At 41.0% G+C, this 17,037-nt stretch overlaps 2 protein-coding genes across 2 annotated transcripts; one reads left to right on the top strand and one right to left on the bottom strand.

Moving 5' to 3' along the window:
• Nucleotides 1-1,271: 1,271 nt before the first annotated feature.
• LOC134803676 (arginine-hydroxylase NDUFAF5, mitochondrial) lies at nt 1,272-11,245 on the bottom strand. The gene is made up of 6 exons (XM_063776467.1): nt 10,812-11,245; nt 9,501-9,652; nt 8,908-9,015; nt 7,688-7,833; nt 3,893-4,076; nt 1,272-1,483 (listed from the first exon to the last, which is right to left on the bottom strand). The coding sequence occupies exons 1-6, from the start codon at nt 11,128-11,130 to the stop codon at nt 1,286-1,288; spliced, it is 1,107 nt and encodes a 368-aa protein (XP_063632537.1). The 5' UTR covers nt 11,131-11,245; the 3' UTR covers nt 1,272-1,285.
• Nucleotides 11,246-11,651: 406 nt separating this feature from the next.
• LOC134803679 (small integral membrane protein 12) lies at nt 11,652-17,037 on the top strand. The gene is made up of 3 exons (XM_063776468.1): nt 11,652-11,779; nt 13,002-13,131; nt 16,897-17,037. Exons 2-3 carry the CDS (start codon nt 13,002-13,004, stop codon nt 17,022-17,024), a joined length of 258 nt encoding a protein of 85 aa, XP_063632538.1. The 5' UTR covers nt 11,652-11,779; the 3' UTR covers nt 17,025-17,037.

Here is a 17,037-nt window from a genome sequence, read left to right as displayed (position 1 = left end):
GAGCGGGTCAAGGTAATTTTGAACACGTCACCCGCTTAGCAACTTCTGTTGCTGATTGTGCTTAGGCACAGTCGCCATCAGATATATCGGAGCGGCCAAGGTGTTCACAATATCTGAACGCGCACTCTAACGCCCTGACAATAGAGGCGTGTTCAGATATTTGTGAACACCTTGGCCGCTCCGATATATCTGATGGCGACAGTACCTGCCATGCACATGCACATGCACAATCTGCAGCAGAAGTTGCTAAAATTTTCAATGACGGCTGATCGGTGATCACGTGGTGCTTACCATAGAAGGCGAAGCGCTGTAAGCTCCGGCCCGGCCCCGGACCGGTCTAGCGTAAGTCATCCTCTTACCTAGTAGGTGCAAATTTCTCAAACTATCAGAGACTTACAACTTTTAACATACGGCGATATTTTGTGATTAATTTGTCAAAAAAGTCCAAATCTATGGAGCATTGCATTTTATTCCATCGTGCATGGTTCCTTACAGTTAGGCGTGGTTTAACCATTTAGAGGCCAATTACCGATATATCCGCACCGCAGGTTCAACGCCAAAGACCGATTAATCGGTCGCAGACCACAGAGACCTACGTGCATACGCATAAAGTTCAATTTCAGTTTTGACACTTCGGTGACGTGGCGTCTGAGTGACAGCTTTTGTGTTTGACACGGCGTCGAAAAGGTTAAGATAACCGAGGTAAAAAGATTTATTCTTAGAAAGGAAAGTCATCATCATCATCATCATATCAGCCAGAGGACGTCCACTGCTGGACATAGGCCTCCCCCAAAGAGTGCCACAATGACCGGTCTTGCGCCACCCGCATCCAGCGGAGTCCCGCGACCTTTACCAGGTCGTCAGTCCACCTTGTGGGGGGTCTACCCACGCTGCGCCTTCCGGTACTTGGTCGCCACTCGAGAACCTTTCCGCCCCAACGGCCATCGGTTCTACGGGCAATGTGCCCCGCCCACTGCCACTTAAGTTTAGCGATTCGGAGGGCTACATCGGTTACTTTGGTTCTGCTGCGGATGGCCTCATTTCTGATGCGATCACGCAGAGAGAGTCCAAGCATAGCCCTCTCCAGTAAAGAAAGCGAATTAAACTACAATTTTTCTACTATGATCTTCTATTTAGGGTAATCAATCAAATATACTGTTACTGTCTGTCCTTCGGGGCCCCCTGAGGATGGGGGCCCTGGGCACGGGCCCTTATGCGCATATGGTAAAGACGGTACTGAGTGGGGGGTGCCCAAAATTAAACTAATAAAACACAATTCAACATTTTATTTCTTATCATCATCACTAAGCTCAACAGTCTTCACATCCTTCACAATCTCGTCGATCCGGTGGATATCCTTAAGGGAGAGCTGTCCAGAACCGCGGGGTAAAGGCTGGGGCTGGTCGGGGGAAGGCTTCCATCCGAGGAGATTCACTATCTCGAAGGTCACCGGGACCCCGTGGGACTTGTGCTCGGGTAAATCCTGAAATCAATGTTATTATTGTAAGTACCTAGGTCATATTTGATTTTGTTTGACTATTTGGACTTATAGACGGCGCCATCCGATCGTAATAAAAACCGGACAAGTGCGAGTCGGAGTCGCCCACCGAGGGTTCCATTCTTTTTAGTATTTGTTGTTATAGCGGCAACAGTAATACATCATCTGTGAAAATTTCAACTGTCTAGCTATCACGGTATCACGGAGCTATCACGGAGATACAGCCTGGTGATAGACAGACGGACAGTGGAGTCTTAGTAATAGGGTCCCGTTTTTACCCTTTGGGTACGGAACCCTAAAAAGGGCGCCTCAGTGTGGAAGAGCGCGCGAAGCACGCTCCGGATTTCGGTTCTCGGGTTTCACCCGACTTTAATAATAAAATAAAAACCGGCCAAGTGCGAGTCGGACTCACACACGAAGGGTTCCGTACCATTATCTATAAAAACGGTCACCCATCCAAGTACTGACCCCGCCCGACGTTGCTTAACTTCGGTCAAAAATCACGTTTGTTGTATGGGAGCCCCACTTAAATCTTTATTTTATTCTGTTTTTAGTATTTGTTGTTATCCTCGTAGCAGCAACAGAAATACATCATCTGTGAAAATTTCAACAGTCTAGCTATCACGGTTCGTGAGATACAGCCTGGTGACAGACAGACGGACAGTGGAGTCTTAGTAATAGGGTCCCGTTTTTACCCTTTGGATACGAAACCCTTAAAAGGGCGCCTCAGTGTGGAAGAGCGTGCAAAGCACGCTCCGGATCTCGGGTTTAACCCGACCTTAATATTAAGAGCGCCTCAGTAGCTACGTGAGAGCGCGCGAATCACGCTTCGAATGTCGGGTTTCACCCAACTTTCATAATAAAAAGAGCACCTGTTAACTGTACCGCTGTACCATCGTCCACACTGTTAACTGTACATCGCTAGACCTTATTGCCTTTTGTAATAAGGTCCACCGATGTATATTGTACAGTTAGGAGTGTTCATTTCATTTCATTCATTTATTTATTTCTATAACAATATGATATTGTGTTAGAAAAATCTTACAAACTAATACATGCACGTAATTAAAATTATGAAATAACAGCGGGACCGGACATGTCAATAAATAAAATTCCAAAAATACACTTAAACCAACAAAAAAAAGTACAGGTAAAGTAATAAAAATGTCATCATTAAAAGTGTAAAGTTACATGCATGATAATTTTGTAAAAATCAGTTTAATTTGCAAAGATCTCGTCAATACTGTAAAACACCCCCTCAATAAAAATATCTTCAAGTGCTTACTAAATATCGTGTTGCTGTTTGTACTTAACTTATGTATGATAAAGATAAGATAAAAAATAGTTTAAGATAAAAAATAGTTTATTCAAGTAGGCATATTACAATGCGCTTATGAACGTCAAATAAAGCTATACCGGCTCCGACCGTACACCTCTGCCTCGAGAAGATTTAAATCCCCCCTCAATTGGAGGAGGGTATCCCAATACGGGACCGGCAACAAACTCGGCGGGACACATCTTACTCGGCGGGACACATCTTCGCGAAGCACGCTCCTAATGTCGGGCTTCACCCCACCTTAATAGTAAAGAACACCACCTCAGTATGTAATAGGCACGTGGGAACACGTGAATAACCTTATAAAATTAGATGCAATAACTGATTTTTATTTACCCTATACGAGTTACTGTCATGGTTAATTATGTAGCTACAGTACATTTACTGCCATCTTTCGAGAGTAGGCTGAAGGTTATGGCGCCATCGCTCGAAAAGATTGCACCGTACCTTTGGCGTAGTGTCGAGTAGATGGCGTTAATATTAATATTTAACAAGTTAACACATATCAGTGAAAGAATAATGATCAACGTCAAATGGCGTTCTAACAGTTTTAATCCTCTGTCGAAAGATGGCAGTAAATTTACAGTGGCTATATAATTTACTTTTCACCACACCAGCTCGGAAAGGCTTACTTTGCACTTCAAAAACTGATAGCAAAGTTGCATTTTATTCGTATGTGAGGCAAAGTAATCAAATGCATATTTTGAGTTGTTTTCTTATGTTTGCTGGTAGAATTTACTTTTAAATTATGATTTTGGATGATAAATATTTAATAACATTTATTTGGGTTTGATTTTGTTTCATATTTTACATTTAATATTTACTTCGGGTTGGTGTGGTGAAAAATTTTGTGTTTCACTCGGGGGCAAATTTTGTTTAATCCTCGTGCTTTGAAACCCTCGCAACGCTCAAGACTTTATTTTTAGGAGTCTTTCGCTTGCTCGGGTATCAATATTAGCACGAGCGGTTAAATAACAACTTTGGCCCCTTGTAAAACAAATAACTATTGACAATCCGCCTCTATACACTCTATTCTCTTTGCCTACGATTACACTCACCTTCCCATACATCTCTTCGTAAATAGCCGCGGCGGCAAACTGCACGTCGCGGTTCAACCGCAGCGGGCGGTTAAACGCGGCGTTCGCCTCGCCCAGCGCGCGCAGGTCGTTCATCACGTGCCACGCGCTCGGGTACCACACTGTGATCGTGTCCACGTCGACGGTTTGTAGCGTGTAGCCGCTCCTGAAAAACGCTCGTTTTTATAAGCAAATTCCTTCCCATGCGCTATGTAGGGTAATTCGCCAACTGGCCACCGGCTAATAACTGGCCACCCTAAACTAGAAATTAATTATATTCTCCTATAAACAGAATCTCCTATTAGTATAAGGCTTCAATAACTGGCCAGCCTTCAATAACTAGCCGCCTTATACTAAAATGAATTCTGTTTATAGGTGAATAGAATTCATTTTTAGTTTAGGGTGGCCAGTTACTAATAGGTGGCCAGTTACTGGCGAATTACCCTACTTTTGGAAAAAAACCTCTCTTCTCTAAATAGGCCTATCAAAAAAGTCCCACTAGCAAAATTTTTACCCCAAAATATCGCCCGAGTTGTAATAAAATCAAAAAAGCCATTTCGTTAAATGTCCCTTTTAAAAATTAATCAAATAAAAACTTTTTACAAAAAAAAGCAAACCGACTTCAAAAAGGATGAAATAAAATATTATCCTTTTTGAAGTCTATGCGTTACCAACTGATATGTTTGAAGTCGGTGCCAAGCCAAATTTTGAAGCATACCATGATTTTGGTGCGATTCGATAAGGATGTACCTACGTTGGATTGCCTTACACGACGACATTGAACGTACTTTCTGTAGGTACAGTCGACGTTAAAAATATGTTTACACTTTTCGCCTTATTACAAAGGAGTAAGGTGCAAAAGTGTAAATATATCTTTGACGTCGATTGTATCTAAAGCCCCCTCCAGACTATGCGCGTGAATCGCGGGCGAAGCCGCGAACGCGAGTGTGGAGTCGATTTCGCAGGTAGTCTGCGTTCAGGACTCCACACTCTCGTTCGCGGCTTTGCGCCGCGATTCGCGCACGAGTGTGGAGGAGGCTTAAGAACACACCTCAGAACACACGATCAAACCTTCTTGGCGCAGTCTGTATCATGTTTGTCGGCACATTAGTGGAAATCCAATGCATTTTTTTTCGTCGTATTTTTTAAAGAGCATTTCTTACTAATGCTCGAACAGTCTATAGCACGCAAGTGTGAGATTGGGACTGAGTAATTTCCCGTCCCTTATCCAGAGGACTACATTTCAAAATATAAAACAATTTAAGAAATTTACCTTCTTGCCAAATTTCACCTAAAGCGGTTCAGTTGTTTAGCCTTGAAAAGGCGACAAAGAGGCAGACAAAATTACTTACACATTTGTAATAGTTATTAGTGCAGTTCTAATGGGATTTATAGCCATAAAGCTGATTATTTTGACTGGTATTGTTACTACTTGGCTTGGCACCGACTTCAAACATATCAGTTGGTAACGCATAGACTTCAAAAAGGATAATATTTTATTTCATCCTTTTTGAAGTCGGTTTGCTTTTTTTTGTAAAAAGTTTTTATTTTTCCATTTTTAGTTTTAACGCATTGTTAAGAGCGCGACGCATGAATAAAAAACAAGATCATGTTTAACACTAAATTCGTGTACCTATTACTTTAATAAATATGTATGTAATCAGGAATTTTCTCGAGTCCGTCTGGGAAATTATAATTCCTGTCACTACTACACTAAATCCATCCTCCGCCCCGCCACTGGCCCAATCCCTCAACGCCCCGATCACTCAACCTCACAGCGCATCAACCCCTGATCCAGGAACCCCTCGACCCTCACCTGAACCAGGAATTTTCTCGAGTCCGTCTGGGAAATTATAATTCCTGTCCACTAAATCCATCCGCCCGCCCCGCCACTGACCCAATCCCTCAGCCCCCCGATCACTCAACCTCACAGCACATCAACCCCTGATCCAGGAACCCCTCGATCCTGAACCAGCAACCCTTTAACCGCCATTCCCCGACCCGTTAATCTCTGACCCCTTAACTCCTAACCTTAACCCCCGATCAGTAGCCTTACCAGCTTACCACGAGTTTGACATTGATATATTCGCTAGCATGTGTGTAACTTACTTCCTATGCATCTCGCTCGTACTAAGTGTGAGCGAGATGCATAAAAAGTTACATTTAGATGCATAAGACGTTAGCGAATATGTCAATGTCAAACTCGTGGTAAGGCTACAGTTGCAGTACATCAAATTGGTGGTTTTCGGAAGCAAATGCTCGAGTTACTTTAGAAAACCCCGAAATCACTTAACACGTGCCTTTAAAAATTGAGGAGTTCCCTCAATTCCTCATGGATTCCATCATCAGACCAGAACCAAAAATAATACGGAAACACCTTGGAGGTAACTTCTTCCAAACAAAAAAAGAATTACTCAAATCGGATCACAGGTGCCGGAGTAATCGGTGAACATACTTACATTTAAAGAAATCATCATCATTATCATCAAAATAATCATCATCATCCGGTCTACTTCATCAAATTAGTGGTTTTCGGGAGAAAATGCTCGAGTTGCTTAAGAAAACGCCCAAAACACCATGCATGTGCCTTTAAAAATTGAGGAGTTCCCTCAATTCCTCATGGATCCCATCATCAGAACAGAACCAAATTAAAATGGGACCAACTCGGAGGTAGCTCCTTTCAAACAAAAAAAGAATTACTCAAATCGGACTACGGATGTCGGAGTAATCGGTGAACGTACATAGAAAAAAAAAAAAAAAAAATAGCCACAACCGAATACAGAACCTCCTCCTTCTATGAAATTGAAGTCGGTTAATAAAATACAGTTCGTTCCGACAATAATAATAGAAGCTTAAGAAAAGAGCCGCCGTTACGTTATGCCAACCTTATGTTTTTTTTTTTATATTTAAGTTTTCGCTAAGCTAAAATACTCTTACTTCCGCATTCAACATCCCGCCTATATCCCCCGTACAAAAGGGGAGATGTGTGGGGCCATGCCCCCCAATCTCTCAGTATTTCCTAGTTGGAGGGACTGTCGGAGCTCCATAAGTGTGCTGCTGTTATACTACAATACTTTCTATGATGTTAATATCGCTATGCTAACACACTTAGCGCCACTTGCACCATTCCACTAACCCGGGGTTAACCGGTTAAATCTGGAGTTACCATGGTTACCAATACAATTTGACACTGGGTTAACGGTTTAACCGCTTAACCCCGGGTTAGTGGGATGGTGCAAGTGGGGCCTACGCATTCAACAGCCCGTCTATCCTCCGTACGAAAGGTGAGATGTGTGGGGCCATGCCCCCCAATCTCTCAGTATCTCCTAGTTGGGAGGACTGTCGGAGCTCCATAAGTGTGCTGCTGTTATACTACCTACAATAGTTTCTATGATGTAAATATCGGTATGCTAACATACTTACGCATTCAAAAGCCCGCCTATATCCCTCACTCGTACGAAAGGGGACATGTGTGGGGCCATGCCCCCCAATCTCTCCGTGTCGGCTAGTTGGAGGGACTGTCGGAGCTCCATAAGTGTGCTGCTGTTATACTACCTACAATAGTTTCTATGATGTAAATATCGGTATGCTAACATACTTACGCATTCAAAAGCCCGCCTATATCTCTCACTCGTACGAAAGGGGACATGTGTGGGGCCATGCCCCCCAATCTCTCCGTGTCGGCTAGTTGGAGGGACTGTCGGAGCTCCATAAGTGTGCTGCTGTTATACTACAATACTTTCTATAATGTAAATATCGGTATGCTGACATACTTACGCATTCAAAAGCCCGCCTATATCCCTCACTCGCACGAAAGGGGAGATGTGTGGGGTCATGCCCCCCAAACGCTCAGTGTCGGCTAGTTGAAGTGACTGTCGGAGCTCCATGAGGGTGTCACCACCGAATAAAGATGCTATGAACGCCTGTGAAATAAACAAAATTATTGTAATTTTAATAACAAAATTTCCGTGAGACACAGACATATTAAGAACGGTTCACTCACGTATTTTAAGTCGAAACGAAAATAGTCTGCGCCGGTCCGTCACCGTCTACGCAAGCTCCTGATGACACTCTTCGATAAGGAGTGACATATCGAGCGTTTTTCGATTTAAAATATGTGAGTGACCCGTTCTTAATAAAATTATTGAAATCACGAAAAAATATAATGTGTAAAATCGTACAGGCTAAATCACAAAATGTAACACTTCACCCGACTGATATTTACTCGTAAAAACGTGGTAACGTTTTGCAAATGTCTGGGGGGTGCTAACGGGACTTATATTTACATCTGTCATTGATCAAAGCGTCTTTATGAAGATAAATAAATAAAAAACCGGCCAAGTGCGAGTCGGACTCGCGTTCCAAGGGTTCCGTACATTAAGTCCGACTCACGCTTGACTGCACATTTCTAATAGGTTTTCCTGTCATCTATAGGTAAGGAACTAGTTTGTGTATTATTTTTAAAATTTTAGACCCAGTAGTTTCGGAGATAAAGGGGGGGAATGGTCGGACAAGCAGACAGGCAGACTGACGCACGAGTGATCCTATAAGGGTTCCGTTTTTTCCTTTTGAGGTACGGAACCCTAAAAAAGAAATTTTATTCAACTTTTCACTTTCTTTTCCCGTTACATCTATCTAGCAATTCTAGCATCCATTAATTTTTAACCACTTTGCATTCTATGGATTCGACATCAAATCAGCAAAGAGAATCTAAATTTAATTCTAAATGCAAAAATCACTACACCTTATAAAACAAAGTCCCCCGCCGCGTCTGTCTGTTTGTATGTGTGTATGTTCGCGATAAACTCAAAAACTACTGAACGGATTTTCATGCGGTTTTCACCTATCAATATGAGTGATTCATGAGGAAGGTGTAGCTGTATAATTTGTTAAGGTTTTGTATAATCCGTGCGAAGCCGGAGGTCACTAGTATAACTAAAATATTCTAAGTAGATTTTTCATAGCCCATTTTAGATTCCTGGGATTTCAGTACTTACGCCATCAGGTTTCAGAACGTTCATGATCTTGTCAAAAGTGCCTGGGAGGTCATTGACCCAGTGCAGGCACAATGATGAGACCACCAAGTCCATACTGTCTTCGGGTAGCTGCACAGAGAATAAGGTATTGATAGAGCGCCATCTGTTTGCGGGTAGTAGTAAAAGAACAATGTCTAATGGTGATATTCAGAAACAGACTGCAAGCCTCAAGTAGCTATTAATGTTTTGTATTAATCTGTCATTTTGACTTATGTATTGTAAGAAAGGAATAAAACAAATTAACTAAGTTTGAAAAAAAATCAGTAGTGTGGGTGCGTGTGCGTGCGTGCGTGCGTGCGTGCGAGCGTGCGTGCGTGCGTGCGTGCGAGCGCGCATGCGTGCGTGCGAGCGTGCGTGCGTGCGTGCATGCGTGCGTGCGTGCGAGCGTGCGTGCGTGCGTGCGTGCGTGCGTGCGTGGGTGTGTGTGTGTGTGTGTGAGTGTGTATGTGTGTCCCACACAGTTTGAATGAAAACATTGAAGATAAAATACCAAATTATCACAAAATAGGAATGTAGATGGTAATCGAGTTCTATTACCTGCCTTTGTAACTTACATCAATGTTCTCTTCGTCCATAACCCGTTTCTCAAACTGCACCCCATCCCCAATGATAGCTTTGTCCAGATGTGTCTGTGATGTGTCACAGAGTGTGACCTTCTCCACGGAGTCAGGCAGAAGGTGTCTGGAGACATAACCACGACCGGCACCTGGAATTTAATTGTGATGTAACCATATTTTCTGAATCGGAAATTAGAATATAATAATTATTCAGCCATTATTCGTCCCCCTGCTGGGCACAGGCCTCCCCTCATGCGCGAGAGGGTTTGGGCTATAGTCCCCGCGCTAGCCCAATGAGGATTGGGGACTTCACATACACGTTTGAATTTCTTCGCAGATGTATGCAGGTTTCCTCACAATGTTTTCCTTCACTGAAAAGCTAATGGTAAATATTAAATGATATTTTGTACATAAGTTCCGAATAACTCATTGGTACAAGCCAGGATTTCAACCTGCTACCTCCGGATTGAAAATCGGACATCATATACACTCTGCCACCACCGCTTATGGAAATTATAAAAGAAACTAAATTTTGAAACTTCAAGGTCTTGTAATTTTTCTTGTTTCTATATTTATTGTGATAAATTGCTCATTTTCTATATATTTAACCAGATTTTATTATTAATTCAACGTGTATCCTCATCCCAATTCTACACATATTTCTCATTTACTTTAGGCTTGTGTCGGTCATGAACTAAGAACTGTTAAGAATGAAATCACGTCAAGGACCGAAAGGAACTAAATCTTTTTGCACGCTCTTAATCGGTCTTTAGGTCCTTTAGTTCAGTGGGATTGATGAGCGCTTGACATGAGTGAAACAAAAAATAGACTGAACGAAATGGTTCACAATGACGTTGGCACGAGTGCGAACGAGATAAAAGAGTGACAAACAGTCCTAAACCTGAAAAGTATGAAAAAAAATCAAATATTTTCTATATTTTTTATTTTATTTTATTGTGTCTAGCTTTTTGATGTTTAACCGTCATATAGTATCGTACAACTTGAATCGTAATTCAGTTGCCAAAAATTTAGAAAAAAAACTAAGGTAAAATTGATTCACACATTCCCAGCTCTCAAAGACCGAACTGAACTAAAGGAACTAAAAGACCGAACTAGTTCGTTTGACCGATTGACCGAGAGCGGAGCGCTCTCTGTAGTGACCGAGCAGGCACAAGCCTAATTTACTTCTCTAATTCTCAATAAATCTAATAAAATGAACCTTGATCAACAAAACAAATTTTCTTCTGCAAACAAGAATGAAGGAGCTATTTAAGTATTCAAACAATCCTATGAGGTTTCTCCACTTACCAAGTTCCACTGCATTTTTAAATAGCCTCTTGATATCCAATATTCTATCCGCCGTACGCCACCCAACCTCTTCTTTTATATATTCTGCTAAATGATAGTCCTCCCTCTGCGCCGACCGCTCCCTTTGCAGAATCTTCGCCTGCCTGTCGAATACGTTCATAGTGCGGTACACAGAGCTCGCAGTCTTCTTTTTAGCGGCATTTGTGCTTTTACATCTTACTAAAACTTTGGTTGCATTACGTAAATATTTACACTCATATTTCACGCTGTTTAACCAACATAGCCGGGTTGTGACGGTAAGTAGTTGTGTGTGAGGCATTTTGATATAATTTTTAACTTTAATACTATAAATAACACAGTTTTAACATAATTTTTAAACTTTAAAGAGCTGCGAAGAGATACGATTCGAGGTTGTTTTTGTTGTTTGACAGTTGACACTGACAGTGACATAAAAATTGCGTTCAGAATCAACCGAAAATAAGCCTGGCCACACACGCACGGAATGACATGTGCAAGCGAGACAGCGCTATGGATTTGTAGAGCGACGTCCCGTTCTCACCTGTCATTCCGTACGGAAACCGAATGAAAATTCCGTGCGTGTGCGGCCAGGGTGAACCAAAATTTGATTTAATCAATCAATTGTATTTAAAATCAATATACACGATCAACTTATCGCTAATATTAATTAGGCGTTAGCATAAGCGATAAAAATACTATGCTAGCCCATCCATTAAAAAGTTATTTGGCGTGTTGAAAAACGCTTCAAAACTGTCAATAGTGTTGGCTTATAAGACTCGCATCCAGGCCATAATTGTTTAAAACTTTTAAAAGTCAATAGTGTCAACTTTGAAGGTTATGGTTACGCCGATTTTTAATTTAAAGTTTATTTTACAGCGTAAATAACCGTTTATTAGCGATTCACATAATTATTTAGAGTCTGATAGACACGCTCCTGTAATCTAATCACAGTAAGTAGCCACAATTCCAATAATTATTTACCAAAAAATCTCAACATAGGTTATGTTTCCAAGTATAGTAAAAGTTATAAAAGTAAATGATATAATAGCTTAATAGTTGATCAAAACGAGGCAATTTAAATCAGTATTAAATTAGATGAATAGACTAAGGTCTTTCAACGCTTTTTAAGAATAAGAATAAGAAATGTTTATTAGCATAAATAATAATTAATAACACAAGATGAAATAACACAAAACTAAGATTCAATTACATAAATATTTGTGCCAAAAGGTCCCCACTCAGCTTTTTGTCACGTTGTGTATCCTAGGACACACAACGTGACGCTGATTTTCAGTGAGGCCTGGTAAAAGACTAAAGCTAAAACTAAAACTAGGTATATGGTGGCAGAACCAAAACATAAGAATACAACAATGAATAAATAATAATTATAAGGCTATTGATTTTATACATATCTATGTATCTTCTTTTGTCGGGCGCGTATGTGTATGTATGTGTGTGTGTGTGTATGAGTGTGTGTGATGTTTATTTGTTGGCACTGTTGCCTAAGTGCAGTTTTAGTATCGCATATATATTATACAATTCATAATTAACCAGTGTCAAGTCAATACATCAGCTGTAAATAAAATAATTATTTGCTAGTAACATTTTGTACCATTTGGAGTTGAAACTCTAGGTCCATGGGGTCCCAGCGCGCATAAGTTGTTCGCAGAAATCGCGAAGCGTCTGGTTGACGAATCTGGTGCCCGAAGAGCTGGCGGCTACCTCGCACAACGTATCAGCATTGCGATACAGCCAGGAAATGCCGCCAGCATCCTTGGTACAATGCCTCAAGGGCCTATTTAAGATTTAAGCTAGTTATTAATTTCATTTAGTAATACCACTGTATATAGCTTGTTTGTAAATAAATGATTTTTATTTGCTAGTGATAAAGAAGAACTGTTACAGGAGCAATATATTAACACTAGCAACCCGCCCCGGCTTTGCACGGGTTAACAAGTTAAAATTCACTTAAACCTTCCTCAAGAATCAGTCTATCGATAGTTGAAAACCGCATGAAAATCCGTTCAATAGTTTTTGAGTTACTAACACAAACAGACAGACGCGGCGAGGGACTTTGTTTTATAAGGTGTAGTGATTATCCTTGGGTTACCAACATTATTTCAAACTAATTTGAAGAAACACAAATATACTTATAATCATTTTATTTTTCAGATGTGGCCGATACTGATGCAGTTTCTCCGGAGCAATGCTCCATATTTGACACTCCCCTTTGCAGCCGTTATTGGTGTTATAGGCTACAACTTGGAGGGATACTTCTCTGATAGATACACTCCTTATAACAGTGAGTAGTCCTTATTAGGCTTGTGCCTGCTCGGTCACTACAGAGAGCGCTCCGCTCTCGGTCAATCGGTCAAACGAACTAGTTCGGTCTTTTAGTTCCTTTAGTTCAGTTCGGTCTTTGAGAGCTGGAATGTATGAATCGATTTTACAGTAGTTTTTTCCTAAATCTTTGGCAACTGAATTACGATTCAAGTTGTACGATACTATATGACGATTAAACATCAAAAAGCTAGACATAATAAAATAATATAAAAAATACAGAAAAAATATTAGATTTTTCTTCATACTTTTCAGGTTTAAGACTGTTTGTCACTCATTTATCTCGTTCGCACTCGTACCAACGTCATTGTGAACCATTTCGTTCAGTCTATTTTCTGTTTCACTCATGTCAAGCGCTCACCAATCCCACTGAACTAAAGACCGATTAAGAGCATACAAAAAGATTTAGTTCCTTTCCGTCCTTGATGGGATTTCATTCTTAACAGTTCTTAGTTCATGACCGACACAAGCCTAGTCCTTATATCTTACCTAGTTAGGTTTAAGGCCTGTGCCTGTGCACACCGGATACTTGTGCATAGACATGCATGTGCGCGTTGTACATCCTTAAGCCCCCTCCAGACTATGCGCGTGAATCGCGGGCAAAGCCGCGAACGCGAGTGTGGAGTCGATTTCGCTGTCTGTGAAAATCGACTACACACTTGCGTTCGCGGCTTCGCCCGCGATTCACGCGCATAGTCTGGAGGGGGCTTTATGAGAGACAGCGCACCTTTGGTGTGACATGTGCATGCACGTAGGGTTGCCATATGGAAGAATTAAATGTCCTGATAAAAATCCTGACATCACCCTAAAAATCCTGACATTTCTTGTAACAGAGATTTGGCGTAGCTTGACGGCGCGTGCGCACTGCGGTGTAATGCATCTCGTGGATCTACCTTTCCCTTTCCTTCCGCCCAACCCCATAGCCCCCACCCCCGCGCGCGCGACCCTCCGCCCGCGCACGCATCGCATCGCATGCGTTAAAGCCCCGACAGCCCCGTATCCCGTCCGATTACATCGAGTTGGCTCGCGAGCCAACTCGGTATCCATTGCGCGCGGCTGCCTCGCGAGCCAATGTTCGATAGTTTGCCGCGCAATATGGAGACAGGGCTTTACGCAGTACGCTATATCACGTAAACATTTTTTTATGAGGTCATCCCTAAAAATCCTGACACTTGCCAAGTCCGGCCGCAATCCGGACAAAGGGTCAAAAATCCTGACATTTCCGGACAAATCCTGACATATGGCAACCCTACATGCAAGATTTCTTACGAATTAGGGACTTTAAAACAAAATCTAAATAAAAAGTGAGTTCAACAAGGATCTTATGTCTATCACAATTCTCATTATCAGCCAACTTCACACCAGAACCTCGTGAAAGAACATTCATCATGATCACATCAGATGGTTTAGACCAAGGAATCATCGGCACAGTGATCCACCGATTTGAAAGCAAAGGTCTAAAGCTGGTCGCTCTAAAACTGATGGAATCCGAAGAGTTAATGATACACTACAAGGATACTGAATTGGAATTATTGGGACCTGTTATTCCTATGGTTTGGGAGGGCCTAAATGCTGTGAAAACCGCACAGAAGATGCTTGGTACTTCCGACCCTCGGCCGGGGACCATCAAAGGAGACTTTTGTGTTAATGATTATTGTAATATAGTCTATGGATCAGACAGTGTGGAGACTGCAAAAAGAGAGATAGCTCTATGGTTTTCTGACGAAGAACTTGTTAAATGGAAACCAGCTGTGGAAGAATGGATTTATGGATAGGTTTTGTTTTTTAATGTTGTCTACAGATTAAAGACTAGAATAAAGAAAAAACTGTGATTATTAAGTGTTTTTCTTCAATGATACCCATATTTAATTGGCTGTGTGTGAATGTTTGTTGTAAGGCACTTGATATTACAAACTTACTAGTACATTTTTAAATTATAAATCAATTTAATTTTTTAGAATAATTCATTTCGTCCTAAAGTATGGTTTTTGCACTTTGTGAGCTTTAAACTAGAACAGATTCTTATTATTATTCAGATATGCCCAGATAGTTCTTTGAAACTTCTGAATCCTACTATTTTTACTACATTATACTCCCATAGTGTGTGCGTGCGTGCGTGCTGCAGACATATCTGAATCGGATCTTTAATGTCTATGGTTCTGAAAATCGGTCACTGAAATTCGTCACAGACTTTAATTATTGAGCCATTTAAGGTTCACTTTACATTGGACATTTCGTACAGTTAGTATTGACAACCAACTTTAAAACAAAATCTAAATAAAAAGTGAGTTCAACAAGGATCTTATATCTATCACAATTCTCATTATCAGCCAACTTCACACCAGAACCTTGTGAAAGAACATTCATCATGATCACATCAGATGCTTTAGACTTTAGACCATCGGCACAGTGATCCACCGATTTGAAAGCAGAGGTCTAAAGCTGGTCGCCCTAAAACTGATGGAATCCGAAGAGTTAATGATACACTACAAGGATACTGAATTGGAATTATTGGGACCTGTTATTCCTATGGTTTGGGAGGGCCTAAATGCTGTGAAAACCGCACAGAAGATGCTTGGTACTTCCGACCCTCGGCCGGGGACCATCAAAGGAGACTTTTGTGTTAATGATTATTGTAATATAGTCTATGGATCAGACAGTGTGGAGACTGCAAAAAGAGAGATAGCTCTATGGTTTTCTGACGAAGAACTTGTTAAATGGAAACCAGCTGTGGAAGAATGGATTTATGGATAGGTTTTGTTTTTTAATGTTGTCTACACATTAAAGACTAGAATAAAGAAAAAACTGTGATTATTAAGTGTTTTTCTTCAATGATACCCATATTTAATTGGCTGTGTGTGAATGTTTGTTGTAAGGCACTTGATATTACAAACTTACTAGTACATTTTTAAATTATAAATCAATTTAATTTTTTAGAATAATTAATTTCGTCCTAAAATATGGTTTTTGCACTTTGTGAGCTTTAAACTAGAACAGATTCTTATTATTATTCAGATATGCCCAGATAGTTCTTTGAAACTTCTGAATCCTAATTATTTTTACTACATTATACTCCCATAGTGTGTGCGTGCGTGCGTGCTGCAGACATTACTGAATCGGATCTTTAATGTCTATGGTTCTGAAAATCGGTCACTGAAATTCGTCACAGACTTTAATTATTGAGCCATTTAAGGTTCACTTTACATTGGACATTTCGTACAGTTAGTATTGACAACCAAATTAGCATGAATCTTAAATCGCTCAACAATTTGGTTTTAACGGAGACGCCATGTCTGTAATTTTCGGTACAAAATAGTCTGCCGATTTTTGCGGGGGAGGGGTACGTCAAATGTATACGTAACGTAAAAATAGCCATGTCAAATAAACGTCAGTCCATACAATGTGTATGACCAATGGCCGCCTATTTTCGACAGAGGGGAACGCCTGTTAATCGCTACTGCGTTTGGTTATATCCTCTAAGCTCAACAATTAACGTCCGTAACTGAACCTATAAATCCCGCTCCACACTCGTGCGCGAATCGCGGCGCGACGCCGCGAACGCGAGTGTGTAGTCGATTTCGCAGATCTGCGAACTTGCACACGAGTTCAATCGTTCACGAATCGTTCGAGTTCACGAGTTGTTCGAGTGCAATTCGCGCACGAGTGTGGAGCGGGCTTTATAAACTAAAAGTTAACGACTCTTGACATAGACTATTTGTTCTTGCAGAAGCGATACAAGACCAGAGACTAGACAGGCAGGAGGATAAGCTGCTTGCAGACCCGACCAATGTTGAGAAGCTGAAGTATAAAGAAAATGTTTTAGGCAAAAATGTATCGCCGTCATTACAAAAATAAATAGATAACAGGT

Source organism: Cydia splendana, chromosome 27, assembly GCF_910591565.1.
Source record: "Cydia splendana chromosome 27, ilCydSple1.2, whole genome shotgun sequence".
NCBI classification, from domain to species: domain Eukaryota; kingdom Metazoa; phylum Arthropoda; class Insecta; order Lepidoptera; family Tortricidae; genus Cydia; species Cydia splendana.
This window is presented reverse-complemented; position numbering and strand designations above follow the sequence as displayed.